Here is a 12,240-nt window from a genome sequence, read left to right as displayed (position 1 = left end):
GACCGTCCCCGGGGAGGTCTATCATCTTACAAGGATTATTCTTTTGGTGAGGTTAGTTGTACTGTTATAGTGGCAATTTGAACCTTTGGAAAATGTTCATTATCCACTTTCGTACCAGCAAGCTTGACACGTCCATTCTTCAGTGATTTCAGTTTGATTGTCTGGAAATGCAGACAATTTACAGTGGCATGTCGAAATGAATTGTGTCATTTACAATAGTTCTATTCTTTTATTTCTTGAGGCGAGGCCATTTTCTAACCCTTAGGAATTCGTATCAGGCCATCTTTCAAAAGTTCATAAAAAACGGCATCGGCCTATGTAACATCAAACAAGAAATTTACATTTTGGAGTTTGGGAACATCTTTACCCTTCAGGGGTTTAAGGTTGGAGCAAGTATACGGTTTACCTAGTACTAACTCTGTTGTTGTCTCCTCAATAACATCCGGGAGTTCGTATCCATCTACAGCCTCTTCTACTTCGATTACGACTACCTGATGTCCAGCCCGTTTACCTCTACTATCTTTTTCATGGAAAAGACGTTCTAGACGTGCAGCCTTAGCCGTCAATTGTGCCAGATTTTGAACTTTATGAGCCGTAAGCGTGTCTCGAACACGTGGCATCATGTTCCTAATTGCAATATTAGCAAGTTAGGACTCACTAATGATCATTGGCCGTTAAGCCTTAGTCTGTCTTAGTTTTTCGATAAAGGATGTGGCCGATTCTCTAAATTCCTATTTCGTTTCCATAAGATTTGTAAGAGTGGTTATCGGTATGGGGCTGTAAACTCTGTCATGAAATTCCCGCTCCATTTTAGTTCAGTTTTGAATGGAGTCAGTATGGAGGGATGAATACCATCTAAAGGCAGTTCTTGTAAGAGTTAACGGAAACAACTGTAGTTTGTAAAATTCATTAAGGGGTAATTCTCCAATTAGGATAGTAAATCTGACCACATGTTCAACAGACGATTGGCCATCTTCTCCAGAAAACATTAGAGATTCTGAAACTCTAACTTGTCGAAGTAATGGATAATTGCGTTTTACCCATTCTGGGAAAGGCTTCCGCTAGGCAAGACCGTGAGGCCCTTGGCCTTAGGCGCCAAGGTGTTGGCGTACTGCATCTTACACCATTTGCACGACATCTGGATGTTTTTGTGCAGGTTGTACCATAGGTTGTAGGTTCCACTATGGTGGTTCCATAACAATATTAGGTCTCTGAGCCGCGGGTGTCTGAGGCTGGTGAATGTAGGGCTCGGCTCCGGGGAGGTCCGTATGATGGAGTGATCCGTTGTTGATGAATAGGCTGTGGATATGGTTCGCCATTGTGAACCAGCGTCGGAAATAGCTCTAGGCATGTCCTGTGTTTTTTAGGTGCACTATAAGTTTGGGTTGAGGTGGCATCTGTAAATAATGGTACAGAAACTTACGGCCAGCATTGGGCATGATTTCCAAATTCAACCGAAGTAAGTGGCCGTAATTGGTATGTTCCAATATCGCCTTCGATCTACGCAGTCGGTGGAGTTGTACTTGCTATCCGTTAGGCTGTAGTCAAAAAATTGTGGATGAGTTGTTAGCAAATTCCTTCGGATAGTACTGTTATACTATCGTGGGTGGCCGGGTTTAATGCTTCCTGGCCATTAGATGGCGCCGGCCTTTCTACCCGAATCGGAGTGAATCTTTCCGGGATGGATGCTGGGGGTGGTGAAAGACCTGAGGATGTCGTTTGGACGACATCGGTTTCTTCCGCCAATATTACTGTTTCAGAACGAGCCATCAGACGGCACACAAGTCTTCATAAACGTAATTTGGTGAATTCAGAATTCGTGAGGAACAAATTAATTATTCCACTGGGCGCGCCAAAATGTTACTGTGGGTTAAAATTTTCCAACCGGATGATAACCAAGGGCTTCTTTCTGAAAGATTTATGAGTGATTAAATTTTTAATTTGTATCAAACGCAGTGCCCAGACGTTTGATAGTAAGAAACTAGGGAAGAAGAAAAAAATGTGAGAAATTGAAAATAAATGGCAGGAAATAAAAAGAAATAATAAATTTGATTGAGATGTTGAATTTAGGTTTTACAATGATTACAATGCCTATTTATAAAATCTAAATGATATGTGCGAATCAACGCAGCCCTCTACTTTATTAACAATGCGAAGAGATGCAACTCTTCCAAACAGAAATAACTACAATTAATTTATTTTCTAAATTTCTAAATTTAGAAACCAATTTCTAAAATAGATCTGATAAAATAAAATAAATATATTATTTTAATATTGGGGGCGCCTCTCTTCTGTAAAGTACGCCTGATTTTTGTAAATATATCTGAAAATATATTTATCCTTCTGAAATCCAAATTCACGCCTATCTCTTTGTAAATTAAATATGACAACGGCCGAATTATCTATAATATATCTGACCGAGTTATCTAAAATATATCTGAAAATATATTAGCCTTCTGAAATCCAAAATCACGTCCCTACCTTTGTAAATTAAGGGCGTGTTTGGCAATTAGCCCATAGCTGTTAGCTGATTCAATTAGTTGGTTTGACTAACTGATTCGATTAGCTGTTTGTATTAAAATGTTTGGTAAAACAACTGTTTGATATTAGCTGTTTATACGTAAAATGACAATTGAGGATATTTCTATTTTATTCTTGTTTCTAATATATTCAATTATGTTTTTTTGAGTTTAGAATGTTTAAAATATTTTTGTTATTAGTTATTGAAAATTGTAAAAGTGTTATAAAAATATTTATTTTTATTACAGTTAGATTTAAAAAATATTATATTTTTATTAAAATATATAAATAGTTTTTTTTATTGAAAATTATGTAAAATATAAAATAATAAATTTTTCGTGTATATATTTATTATGTTAGTTATCGATTAGTTCATTATATTTATAATTTTCAATAAATTTAATTTATTTAATTTATTTTTAGTATAAAATATATATATAATTTTAATAAAAAAAATAAATTATTAATATTTATATTTTTTATTTTATGTTGATTTTAATAAATTTATATATTTTACAGTTAAAATAATTTTTATATAAAAATTAATTATTTTAAATTTATAAAAGTAAAATTATAATATAATAAAATATTCTAATATAATTAATAAATAATCAAAATATATTTATTTGTGTAAAATGTATAATAAATTTTTAAGGGCATATAAGAAATAAAAATTTTTTTACAGAAAAAGCTATTTCAAAACGCGGGTAAGTTAGCTTTTCAGAAATTAGCTTTTTGGGTCCAAAAAGCTAATTTACCAAACACCTAAATTAGCTTTTTGACTGATTCAATAAGCTAACAACTCTTCAAAAAACTATTTTCCAAACATCCCCTAAATCTGACAACGCCCGAATTATCTAAACTATATCTAAGAATATATCAGCCTTCTGAAATCTAAAATCACGCCCCTCCCTTTGTAAATTAAATCTGACAGCGCCCAAATTATCTAAAATATATCTGGCCTTCGTAAATATTTCTGATTACGCCCGAATCTCCCAAGTACACGCCTAAACCTCTTGAAACATACGTCCATCCTTTTGTAATCAATTCACACCACCTACACAGCTATTCTAGTGCCGTTCTTTCTATCCCGACAACTTCTACATCAGCCAGAGCAACTTTCGCATTAGTGCAAACGACTTTCGCACCAATCCAAGCGACTTCTGAAATACTCGGGTGATTTCTGCATCAGTCTGGGCGACCTCTGCATCAGTTCAAACAATTTTTGCATCAGTCCAGACGACTTCTGCATTAGTCCAGATAACTTCTGCATTAGTCCTCGCAATTTCTACGTCATTCTAGACGACTTCTGCATCAGTCCAGATGATTTATGCGTTAGTCCGGACGATTTCTGCATCAACCTGGACGTGATTTGCATTTATCTGTGACCCGAAAACTTATCGCTTCAACTTATGTTTCCCTGGTATAATTTCGATTTTTTTATTATTGATTCTAAAAATCCCTTCTAAACTAAGATGTTTGATCCCTTTCTTGTTTATTCTTTTATTTAGTTTCATGGGATAACAAGTTTAAAAAGTAATTTTAGAATTAAAATTAAATTAGATAATTATGAGAAAGAAAAATATAAATTAAAATTTAGAACATTATTTTAAAATTTAATATAGTAGTCTCTGTTTACTTTATTGTCCCTATTTGTATATATACTATGTTAATTTTGAAATGAAATAGATCATACTTCCACAAAAAATAACATTGGTCTTACTATCCCACGTTGCTGGCGGATTCACTTGATTATAGTGAGGTCATATGACCCCACTTGATTTCTATATACATACATGTATTTATATATATATATATATATATATATTAATTATTTAGTTTTTTTTTTTAATCCAAATGCCCAAAATACGATTTTAATTATACATTCTTTTATATAATCATTTCAAGATACTTCTATTTTGATTTGATGTAATAATTAATTATGTAATATAGTACTCTCTGTGTCCCAAACACTCTGCAACATTTTATTTTTTATTTGTCCCAAACTCATTGCAATATTTCTAAATTTAGAAATAATTAATAATATTTTTATACATATTAATTTAATATAGACTTCACTTTATCTCATCATATCACTTAAATAAAAAAAAAAATAATCATTTCTCTCTCCAATCACATCACTTAATATCCAAATTATTTCAAATTATCATACTTAATACTCCCTACCTAAATTCTCGTGCCAAACACAAATATTGCATGGTGTTTGGAACGGAGGGAGTATTTTCTAATCTATGGATCGGTTTGGGTATTGATTTGGTCAATTTTTTCAATTTTATTTATTTGGACTGCAATTTAAGTTGGCCATTTGCATATTCAATTTTTTCCACTTTAGTTATTGTAATTTTTCTTTAATTTGTTTTTTTTTTTTTTAATGTTAAGATTACCGGTTTGTTTGTTTGGAACTTTAGATTGTGTAGTATATCTATTCGAATTGCCTTGTATGTTTTATTAAAAGAAAAAAAAAATGCCTAAGTGTTACAAATGGTATAATTTTTTACATATAAAAATGCTTAATAATAATTCATTAGATTGTGCACCCACTTGAAAAAGTGATTGGATCTGCCATTATCCGACATATATTAATGAACAAGTACCGCATATATCTTCTTGCACGTGAGAGGGCGTGTTGATTGACTCTTATATGTAGATAAATTAAGGATATTCGATGAATACTTTCGTATCGAACTGGAAAAGCAGCATGGATAAGGTGTTGAAAGAAATAATTTCAGCATGATACCTAAAATCAAATTATGTATAATTATATTAATTAGATAATGTAATGATATAAATTAACATTATTATTTTTTAGTTATTCAGCTATGTGCTGAAATTATTTTTTCAACATTTGATCCTCTCCCCTGGAAAAGTATAAATTAATAAGCGTGTAAACATTATTTGCTATAAATAAAAAATACATATTTTTGTTGACACTAGATAATAAATGAAACTATTGACAAAGAGAGCCATATATTAAGTGCATCTCCAATGCAACGTCAATTTTGACGTTGCAACCCCATTTATGCCGCCGACGGTCTCCAATCGGGTGCCAATTGCAATACCATTTTTTGTGTTTGCTACAGTACAACACCATTTTTGGTGTATTTTTTTTTTTTTAATTTTTAAAATTATAAATTTTACTTTTAAATTTAATTTTTATTTTTTAAAAATTTTATTTAAAATTATAAAAATAAAAAGTTGTTTAAAATAAAGGAAAAAATTGAATATTTGAAGAATAATAATGAAAAATGGAGTTACGATGGGAGTAAAATTACTGTAAGAACTGCATATTTGGAGTTAAAACTGGATAAATGGAGTTGATGTGTTCTAAGGAAGAAAATTAAAATAAATACATAATGCGATAATTGTAATTAATATTTTTTTGACAAATAATGTGAAAACATGCTAATCAAAGCGATGGTCTCACTCGAACCTTTGTTGCCATCTCAAAGGCATATGCAATTTCAATGAGCTTCCCCTCACTACCCTTCAATCCTCCAAAGCAAATCCCAAACGGCATTCCTCCATCGGTCGCATACCCAGCGGGAACGGTCACCGCCGGGTGCCCACCAATAGCGAAGACGGGGCACGCCCTCGATCCCGGCGTCACCATTGCGTCGAGTTCATGTTCCTTCATTAACTTCTCAAACCCGTTGCGCGAATAGTTTTCCAATCTTGTTAGGACAGCCTTCTCGTGCTCTCCTATGCCGTCCGTTTGCTCGGCTGCTATGAACGTTGCCTGGTCATAATCCCCGAGCTTCTCCTGAAAATCAAAGTTGTCCAAGAAAGACAACATGAAATCTGTTTTGACGATGTCTTGGAAAGACACTCTCTTTATCCATCAAATATATAATTGTTTTTTTTTTTTTTTCTACTGTTTGTACCATGATTATTTATATACTTAATTTATCAAAAAAGAATTTAATTTATCGTAAGTACGTACCAAGTCGGGATTGCTCTCATTGAAGGCAATCGCATTTAAGGATGTCTTGAAGTCAGCCATCATGATCGAAACCTCACCGCTATGATGTGGATCGAGGATTGATCCAACTTGAGCTATCTCCAAGTTGTCGATCACTTGTCCTCCTTTTTCCCTGTATTTCTTATTTGTGTTAATAGCTATTATTTGAGTCGAATCGAGTCAAATATTTCATCTTTTAATTCATATTGAGTTTTTATATAAATACTTTTGAATTTTTTTATATTATTTATGATAAATAATTTTTTCTTAAAAAATATTGTATCTCAAATCAAATACCCTTCTTTTTATTTAATAAAATATCACAGTAAATATCTAATATTTTACCATTCTTAACACTATTAAAAACTTCTATATAAATGGAGACATACATAATTGAATTTGACTTGTATCTATTGTATATTTAAAATAGACACTATTAGAAATATTTAAAATTGTCTCGAAAAAATTATCTCAAAATCTATATATATATACAAGAAAATTAATTAAATATTTTTGAAAATTATCTCGAAATTTTTTTTGCGATTGTTTAACCATGGCAATCTAGAAAGTCGTAGATTAGCGAGACAAATTTCTTTGTCAGAATTTATTGAAAATGCATATAACACTTTATATTTTGTCCATTGTATAAAATTTTTCATTCGTAACTATAAAATTTTTATTAAATATCTTCAACATTAGCTACAACTAAATGCACCTATTCTCGTATGAAATAGGAAAAATATTGTATAATTTCAAATTATAATACTCTATTGATATATATATATATATAATATCAGCAACTTATTCTTTTCAATCATTTTTAAGAAATCGCATGTTGCTAATAATAATGTAGATATATGTACAGCCGCGGATGTATTTGGGGCAAGGGGGCAGCAGCCCCCCTCCCCACCCTAGCTTCTTTTTTTTTTTTTTTAATACTATTTAATAGATTCTTATATATGTATAATACTAAAGTTAATTATAATAAGTTTTTAAAAAAAAGTGCTAAAAAATTCTATAATTTGTGTTTGTTTTGAATTTTAAATTTTGAATTAGGTTTTAAAATAGTAAAAAAATAAATGTTTGTAATATTTTGAATACAAAATTAATTTTTAGAAATATAAAAATTTGATTCAACTTTTTTTATTTTTTGGAATAAAAAAATAGTAAAACCCATTTTTTTTTTAAAAAAAAAAAAACTCAAGCCAAATATGTAAGAGAAAGAAATAATATTTGATATTTTTTTTAAATGGAATGATATATTTTAAACCTACTTTGTTAGAGTGATTTGTAATTTTTCAAAAATTTAAAAAATTAGCTCATTTTTATTAATTTCTGGTTCCGCCACTATATATGAATATTTATTTATTTTTTAACATCGTTTACGTTGAGTTTTCAAATAATTCAACTCTAGATAACAAATTAAAAAAATATATTAGATCAAGATTTTCTCAGCATTAGAAAGTTTAGAAATAATAAAAAAATTAAGTTTTCAATATAATGTAGTATTTAAAAAATATATATTATTAATAAATAGTATCAAAATTTGTAAAAATATATACAAAGGCATACCTAAATGTATTGATATGGCGCTCGAACGCAGTAAGTTCGTTGGCGTCGTGTATTTTCTCTACAAACGGATGCCGGACAACGCCTAACCTCTTCCCTTCGAGGCCATTCTCGTTAAGAAATTGCAAGTATCCGCCGGCCGGAATAAAATTTCCGGCATCAATAGTGGCTTCATCTCTCGGGTCGGGGCCGGCGATCACATCCAGCACGCAAACGGCATCCGCCACTGTCCTGCATATCGGTCTGCACGGCAGTGTTCAAATCAAACACGACCGACACATACAATGCAATAAAAATACAAGTTTTTCTGAGCATGATGGGGTAGTAATTATAATACCCGACGGTGTCCCAGCGCGGCGTCATCGGAATGACGCCTGCTCGGCTAGTGAGGCCAACGGTTGGTTTGATGCCGACTACGGAGTTGTGGTCTGCCGGAGTGATGATGGAGCTATGCGTCTCGGTGCCGAGCGCAACTGCCGCCATGTTTGCCGCCACCGAGATGGCGGGCCCGCTGCTCGACCCGCCGGGTGTACCCGACGGCGAGTACGGATTCTATATAAAAGATTTGTTAAAAGATAAAATCAATATTGATTAAAGTAAAGCCGAATTCTGTATAAAAAATTTGTCGCAAAATAGAATAATATTGTTTAAAGTAAAGTTGTTAAACAAGCCGAGCTGAGCTCAAAAATCTGAAGTCTATAAGCTAAAATAATTTTTAATAGATTGAGCTTGATATGTCTTATTTCTCATTCAAAATTTTATGCAATTCAAAATGTTGAATTTCAAAACTTCTAAACTTTATTGAAATGAAGCTAAAATTTTGACTATAGATACATTATATACTTTATCTATCTATTAGTATATTTTTTATTTTGATTTTTCCACGTAAATTGAGGTTAATTAATATTTATAGATATCTAATTGTAATAAACTAATATAATATGTTTGAAACATAATGTAAAAAAATAAAAAGTAAAGTATTTAGATATTTAATTGAAAATAATTTTTTTCTAAAAGCTAAAATAAGAAATTTAGATTTTGACAAGTTAAAATAAAAAATTTAGTAGTTGATGGAGGGAGTATATAATTTCTATTTTTATGTCCGCCCCAAAACAAATATATTACTTCTAATTTAATAATTATACTAGTTATCTAATATACTAAATACTTTTATAATTTACAATATATTATTTTTATTTTTTTACTAAGGCAAAAAATAAATAATACTCTGTTACCATTCAAAACACAAACTTTTAAAATATATATTTTTAAATAATAATTTAATATAATGGAGTAATCAGAAAATAATAATAATAATAATAATAATAATACAATCCGTCTATCAAATTCATGGTATTTTTTATAAAAAAAAAAAGAAAAAAAAATTGTACTTATTTACCAATTTTTTTAATTTAAACACTTTTAACATTCTATTTATTTACATAGATGCCATTAACATCAACAAATATAGATGTCAACGTGTACAAATTCAATCTGTCTAAAATTTTTCACCAACTAACTTTACGTTACAATCAATGGTAACTGGACCCCTTATCAATGGTAACTGGACCCTTATCATTTTAGTCTCGTAAGTAGAGCCTATCACAAATTATTTCTATAAATGAAGAATTTTTACTGTTTTAGTCCTCCAGCGCCGGAAACGTCCACGTGGCTCGCCGGAGGTGACGTGTCCGCCTGTCCGCGAGGTGTCGCTGACCTGGCGGGACACCTGGCGGACACGTCACCTCCGGCGAGCAACGCGGGCGTCTCCGGCATCGGAGGACTAAAACAGCGAAAATTTTTCACTTATGGAACTAGTTTGCGACAAGCTCCACTTACGGGACTAAAATAATAAAGGGTCCAATTACCGGACTAAAAAAACAATTTACCCATCAATATAATAATATTATTCAAACTCATACCCAACTCATATAGGTAATTTTTCATAGACGAGTAGCATCTATTTTTATAAAAATACTATAAATTGGTTATTAAAAATTTAAATAAATTCCAAGTGAAATATTTTTTTACTATTTTTATTTGTCTTACTTAAAAATATTTTAAACTTTTTATTTAAATTATACTCACCACGAATAAGAATAAATACATTTGGGGTGTGTTTGTTTGGAAGTTTGGATTTTTAGTTGGGATTTGAATAGTAAAAATTTGAATTTGAATAGTTGTATGATGTGATATAAATAAGATTGACGTAATATTTTGAATATAAAATTAATTTTTAGTATAATATAAAAAATAAAAAATAGGTATTTGATTTGATGTTTTAGGGGAAGAAATGAGATGAATAGTATATTTAAAATCCAATCCCCAAACAAACACACTCCAATGAAACTAATGGAGTATTATATAAAAAGAAAACTATAAATTTTAAAATTCAACCACAAGCTAAAGACTAAATTGACAATAAAATTTATTTATAAATTTTTAAAAATAAATTTTATTTTATTAATGTATTTCTTTAACACTCAAATTCAAAATTTCTACTATTTAAATTATATTTTTCTCAAATATGTATATATTCACAAAATACCAAATTATATATTATCTTAATACTTCCTCCGTCCTGACCTGCTGCAAGGTTGCCATTTACTTTTTACACATAAATTTTTAAATATTAGTATTATAATAGGTTGTAGTGAAAAAAGATAAAAATATCCTTATTAGTATTCTGTAATATAAAAGTAATGACATTAGTGTAATATAGTGTAAATTAAAAGGATATTTATTATATTAGGTACGTAGTACAATTACTAAATTAGAAAATAATACAAAAATAAAAAATGACAACGTTTCCATGCCACGGAGGAAGTATAAAATTTAAACTAAAACCTTACTCTGAGATAAGAAAAAACACATTGTTTTAGCGTAAACAAAGGAACCCAACCAAGGTGCTGGGTCCCGGAGCTGCCAAAAAAATATTTAACCATTCATGACGGCGTTTGAATTGAGAGGCAGAGTACAAACCACTCCTTGTCCGGCGCGTGCGCACCACCCGTCGGGAACTCCGGCGAGGGATCGGAACTTGTACCACTCACTCATACTACATTTTCCCAGAATAATAGCGCCGGCGTTCCTCAGCCGCTCCACAACTCCGGCGTCGCGCCGCACCTTCGATCCGACGAGGGCGTACGATCCGGCGGTGGTGCTCAGCTCGTCGGCGGTCCCGATGGTGTCCTTCAGGAGCACCGGAATGCCGTGCAGCCGGCCCAGCGCCGCCGGCCGGATCGCCCGCTCCCGGTCGGACTCGTCGGCCAGCCGTCGGGCGGCGGGGTTCACCTCTACGACGCCGCGGAGTGCCGGATTTAGATCCGCGATACGGCGGAGGTAGAAGTCCACTAGCTGCGCCGCCGTCAAATCGCCGGTGGCGAAAGCTGCTTGGATTTCGGCGATGGTAGATTCCTCCGCCATAAATTTGTCCAGTTATTCTTTTTCCATGGAACCAAAGCTCGATTTTGAATTTGAAGAAATGTTGGTAAGAGGTGATTGTGATAAATTGTACTTCCTTCTTCCCCAGTCCCATATATTCGGGCACAAAAATTGGCATAATATTAAATAAAATAAATTAAAAATACTCCACCTCATGGTGTATTGTTACCGTCTAGATTTTCCCGTAAATTTTTTAATATTAATATTATAATTGATTATATTAAAAAAAAATAAAAATAACTTTATTAGTATCGTGTAATATAAAAGTAATGTATTTGTAATATAGTGTAAGTTAGAAGGTATTTATTACTCCCTCCATCTTACATAATTTATCCTTATTTTCTATTTTTGTTCATCCTAAGTAATTTGTTCTTTCTTTTTTAAAATATAATTATACACTTTAATTACATTTTAAACTCTATATTTTATATTTTTTAATCTAAATTAAAGTATTTAGTTATCTTAATAGTATTTTATTGTAAAATATATATATATTTATTGAAAAAAATAACAATAATTTTTTTATTTGAACTAAAAAATAAATACACAATTCAATTTTTTTTTTTTTTTATAATTTGGGGACCTGTAGTCTGTCAACTAAGTCCGACAAGACTAATCACACTAGACGAACATGTGTGGCAGATAAGACTATAAAAATAAATACACAATTCAATATTTTTTTTCTTTTATAATTTGGGGATCTGTCGCCACTACTTTCAGGATGCATT

General features: G+C 31.5%; 1 protein-coding gene across 1 annotated transcript; it reads right to left on the bottom strand.

The window, feature by feature from the left end:
* Positions 1–5,904: 5,904 nt before the first annotated feature.
* Positions 5,905–11,557, bottom strand: LOC127253297 (probable amidase At4g34880). The gene is made up of 5 exons (XM_051277814.1): positions 11,051–11,557; positions 8,406–8,620; positions 8,072–8,311; positions 6,482–6,632; positions 5,905–6,301 (listed from the first exon to the last, which is right to left on the bottom strand). Exons 1-5 carry the CDS (start codon positions 11,492–11,494, stop codon positions 5,948–5,950), a joined length of 1,404 nt encoding a protein of 467 aa, XP_051133771.1. The 5' UTR covers positions 11,495–11,557; the 3' UTR covers positions 5,905–5,947.
* Between the last annotated feature and the right edge of the window lie 683 nt (positions 11,558–12,240).

This window comes from Andrographis paniculata, unplaced genomic scaffold (assembly GCF_009805555.1).
Source record: "Andrographis paniculata isolate CXL003 unplaced genomic scaffold, ASM980555v1 Contig12END, whole genome shotgun sequence".
Classification (NCBI taxonomy): Eukaryota; Viridiplantae; Streptophyta; class Magnoliopsida; order Lamiales; family Acanthaceae; genus Andrographis; species Andrographis paniculata.
The sequence above is the reverse complement of the archived record's forward strand: the minus strand, read 5'-3'. Positions and strand labels throughout refer to the sequence as shown.

Bases quoted from the DNA above. Each gene is read 5' to 3' on its own strand.
- LOC127253297 (XM_051277814.1), bottom strand. From the start codon at position 11,494: ATGGCGGAGGAATCTACCATCGCCGAAATCCAAGCAGCTTTCGCCACC. The intron at 8,621-11,050 runs GTTTGTACTCTG...TCTTTTATATAG, and splicing joins CACGCGCCGGACAAGGAGTG to AATCCGTACTCGCCGTCGGG. The intron at 6,633-8,071 runs GTATGCCTTTGT...TAAGAAATACAG, and splicing joins CGCCATATCAATACATTTAG to GGAAAAAGGAGGACAAGTGA.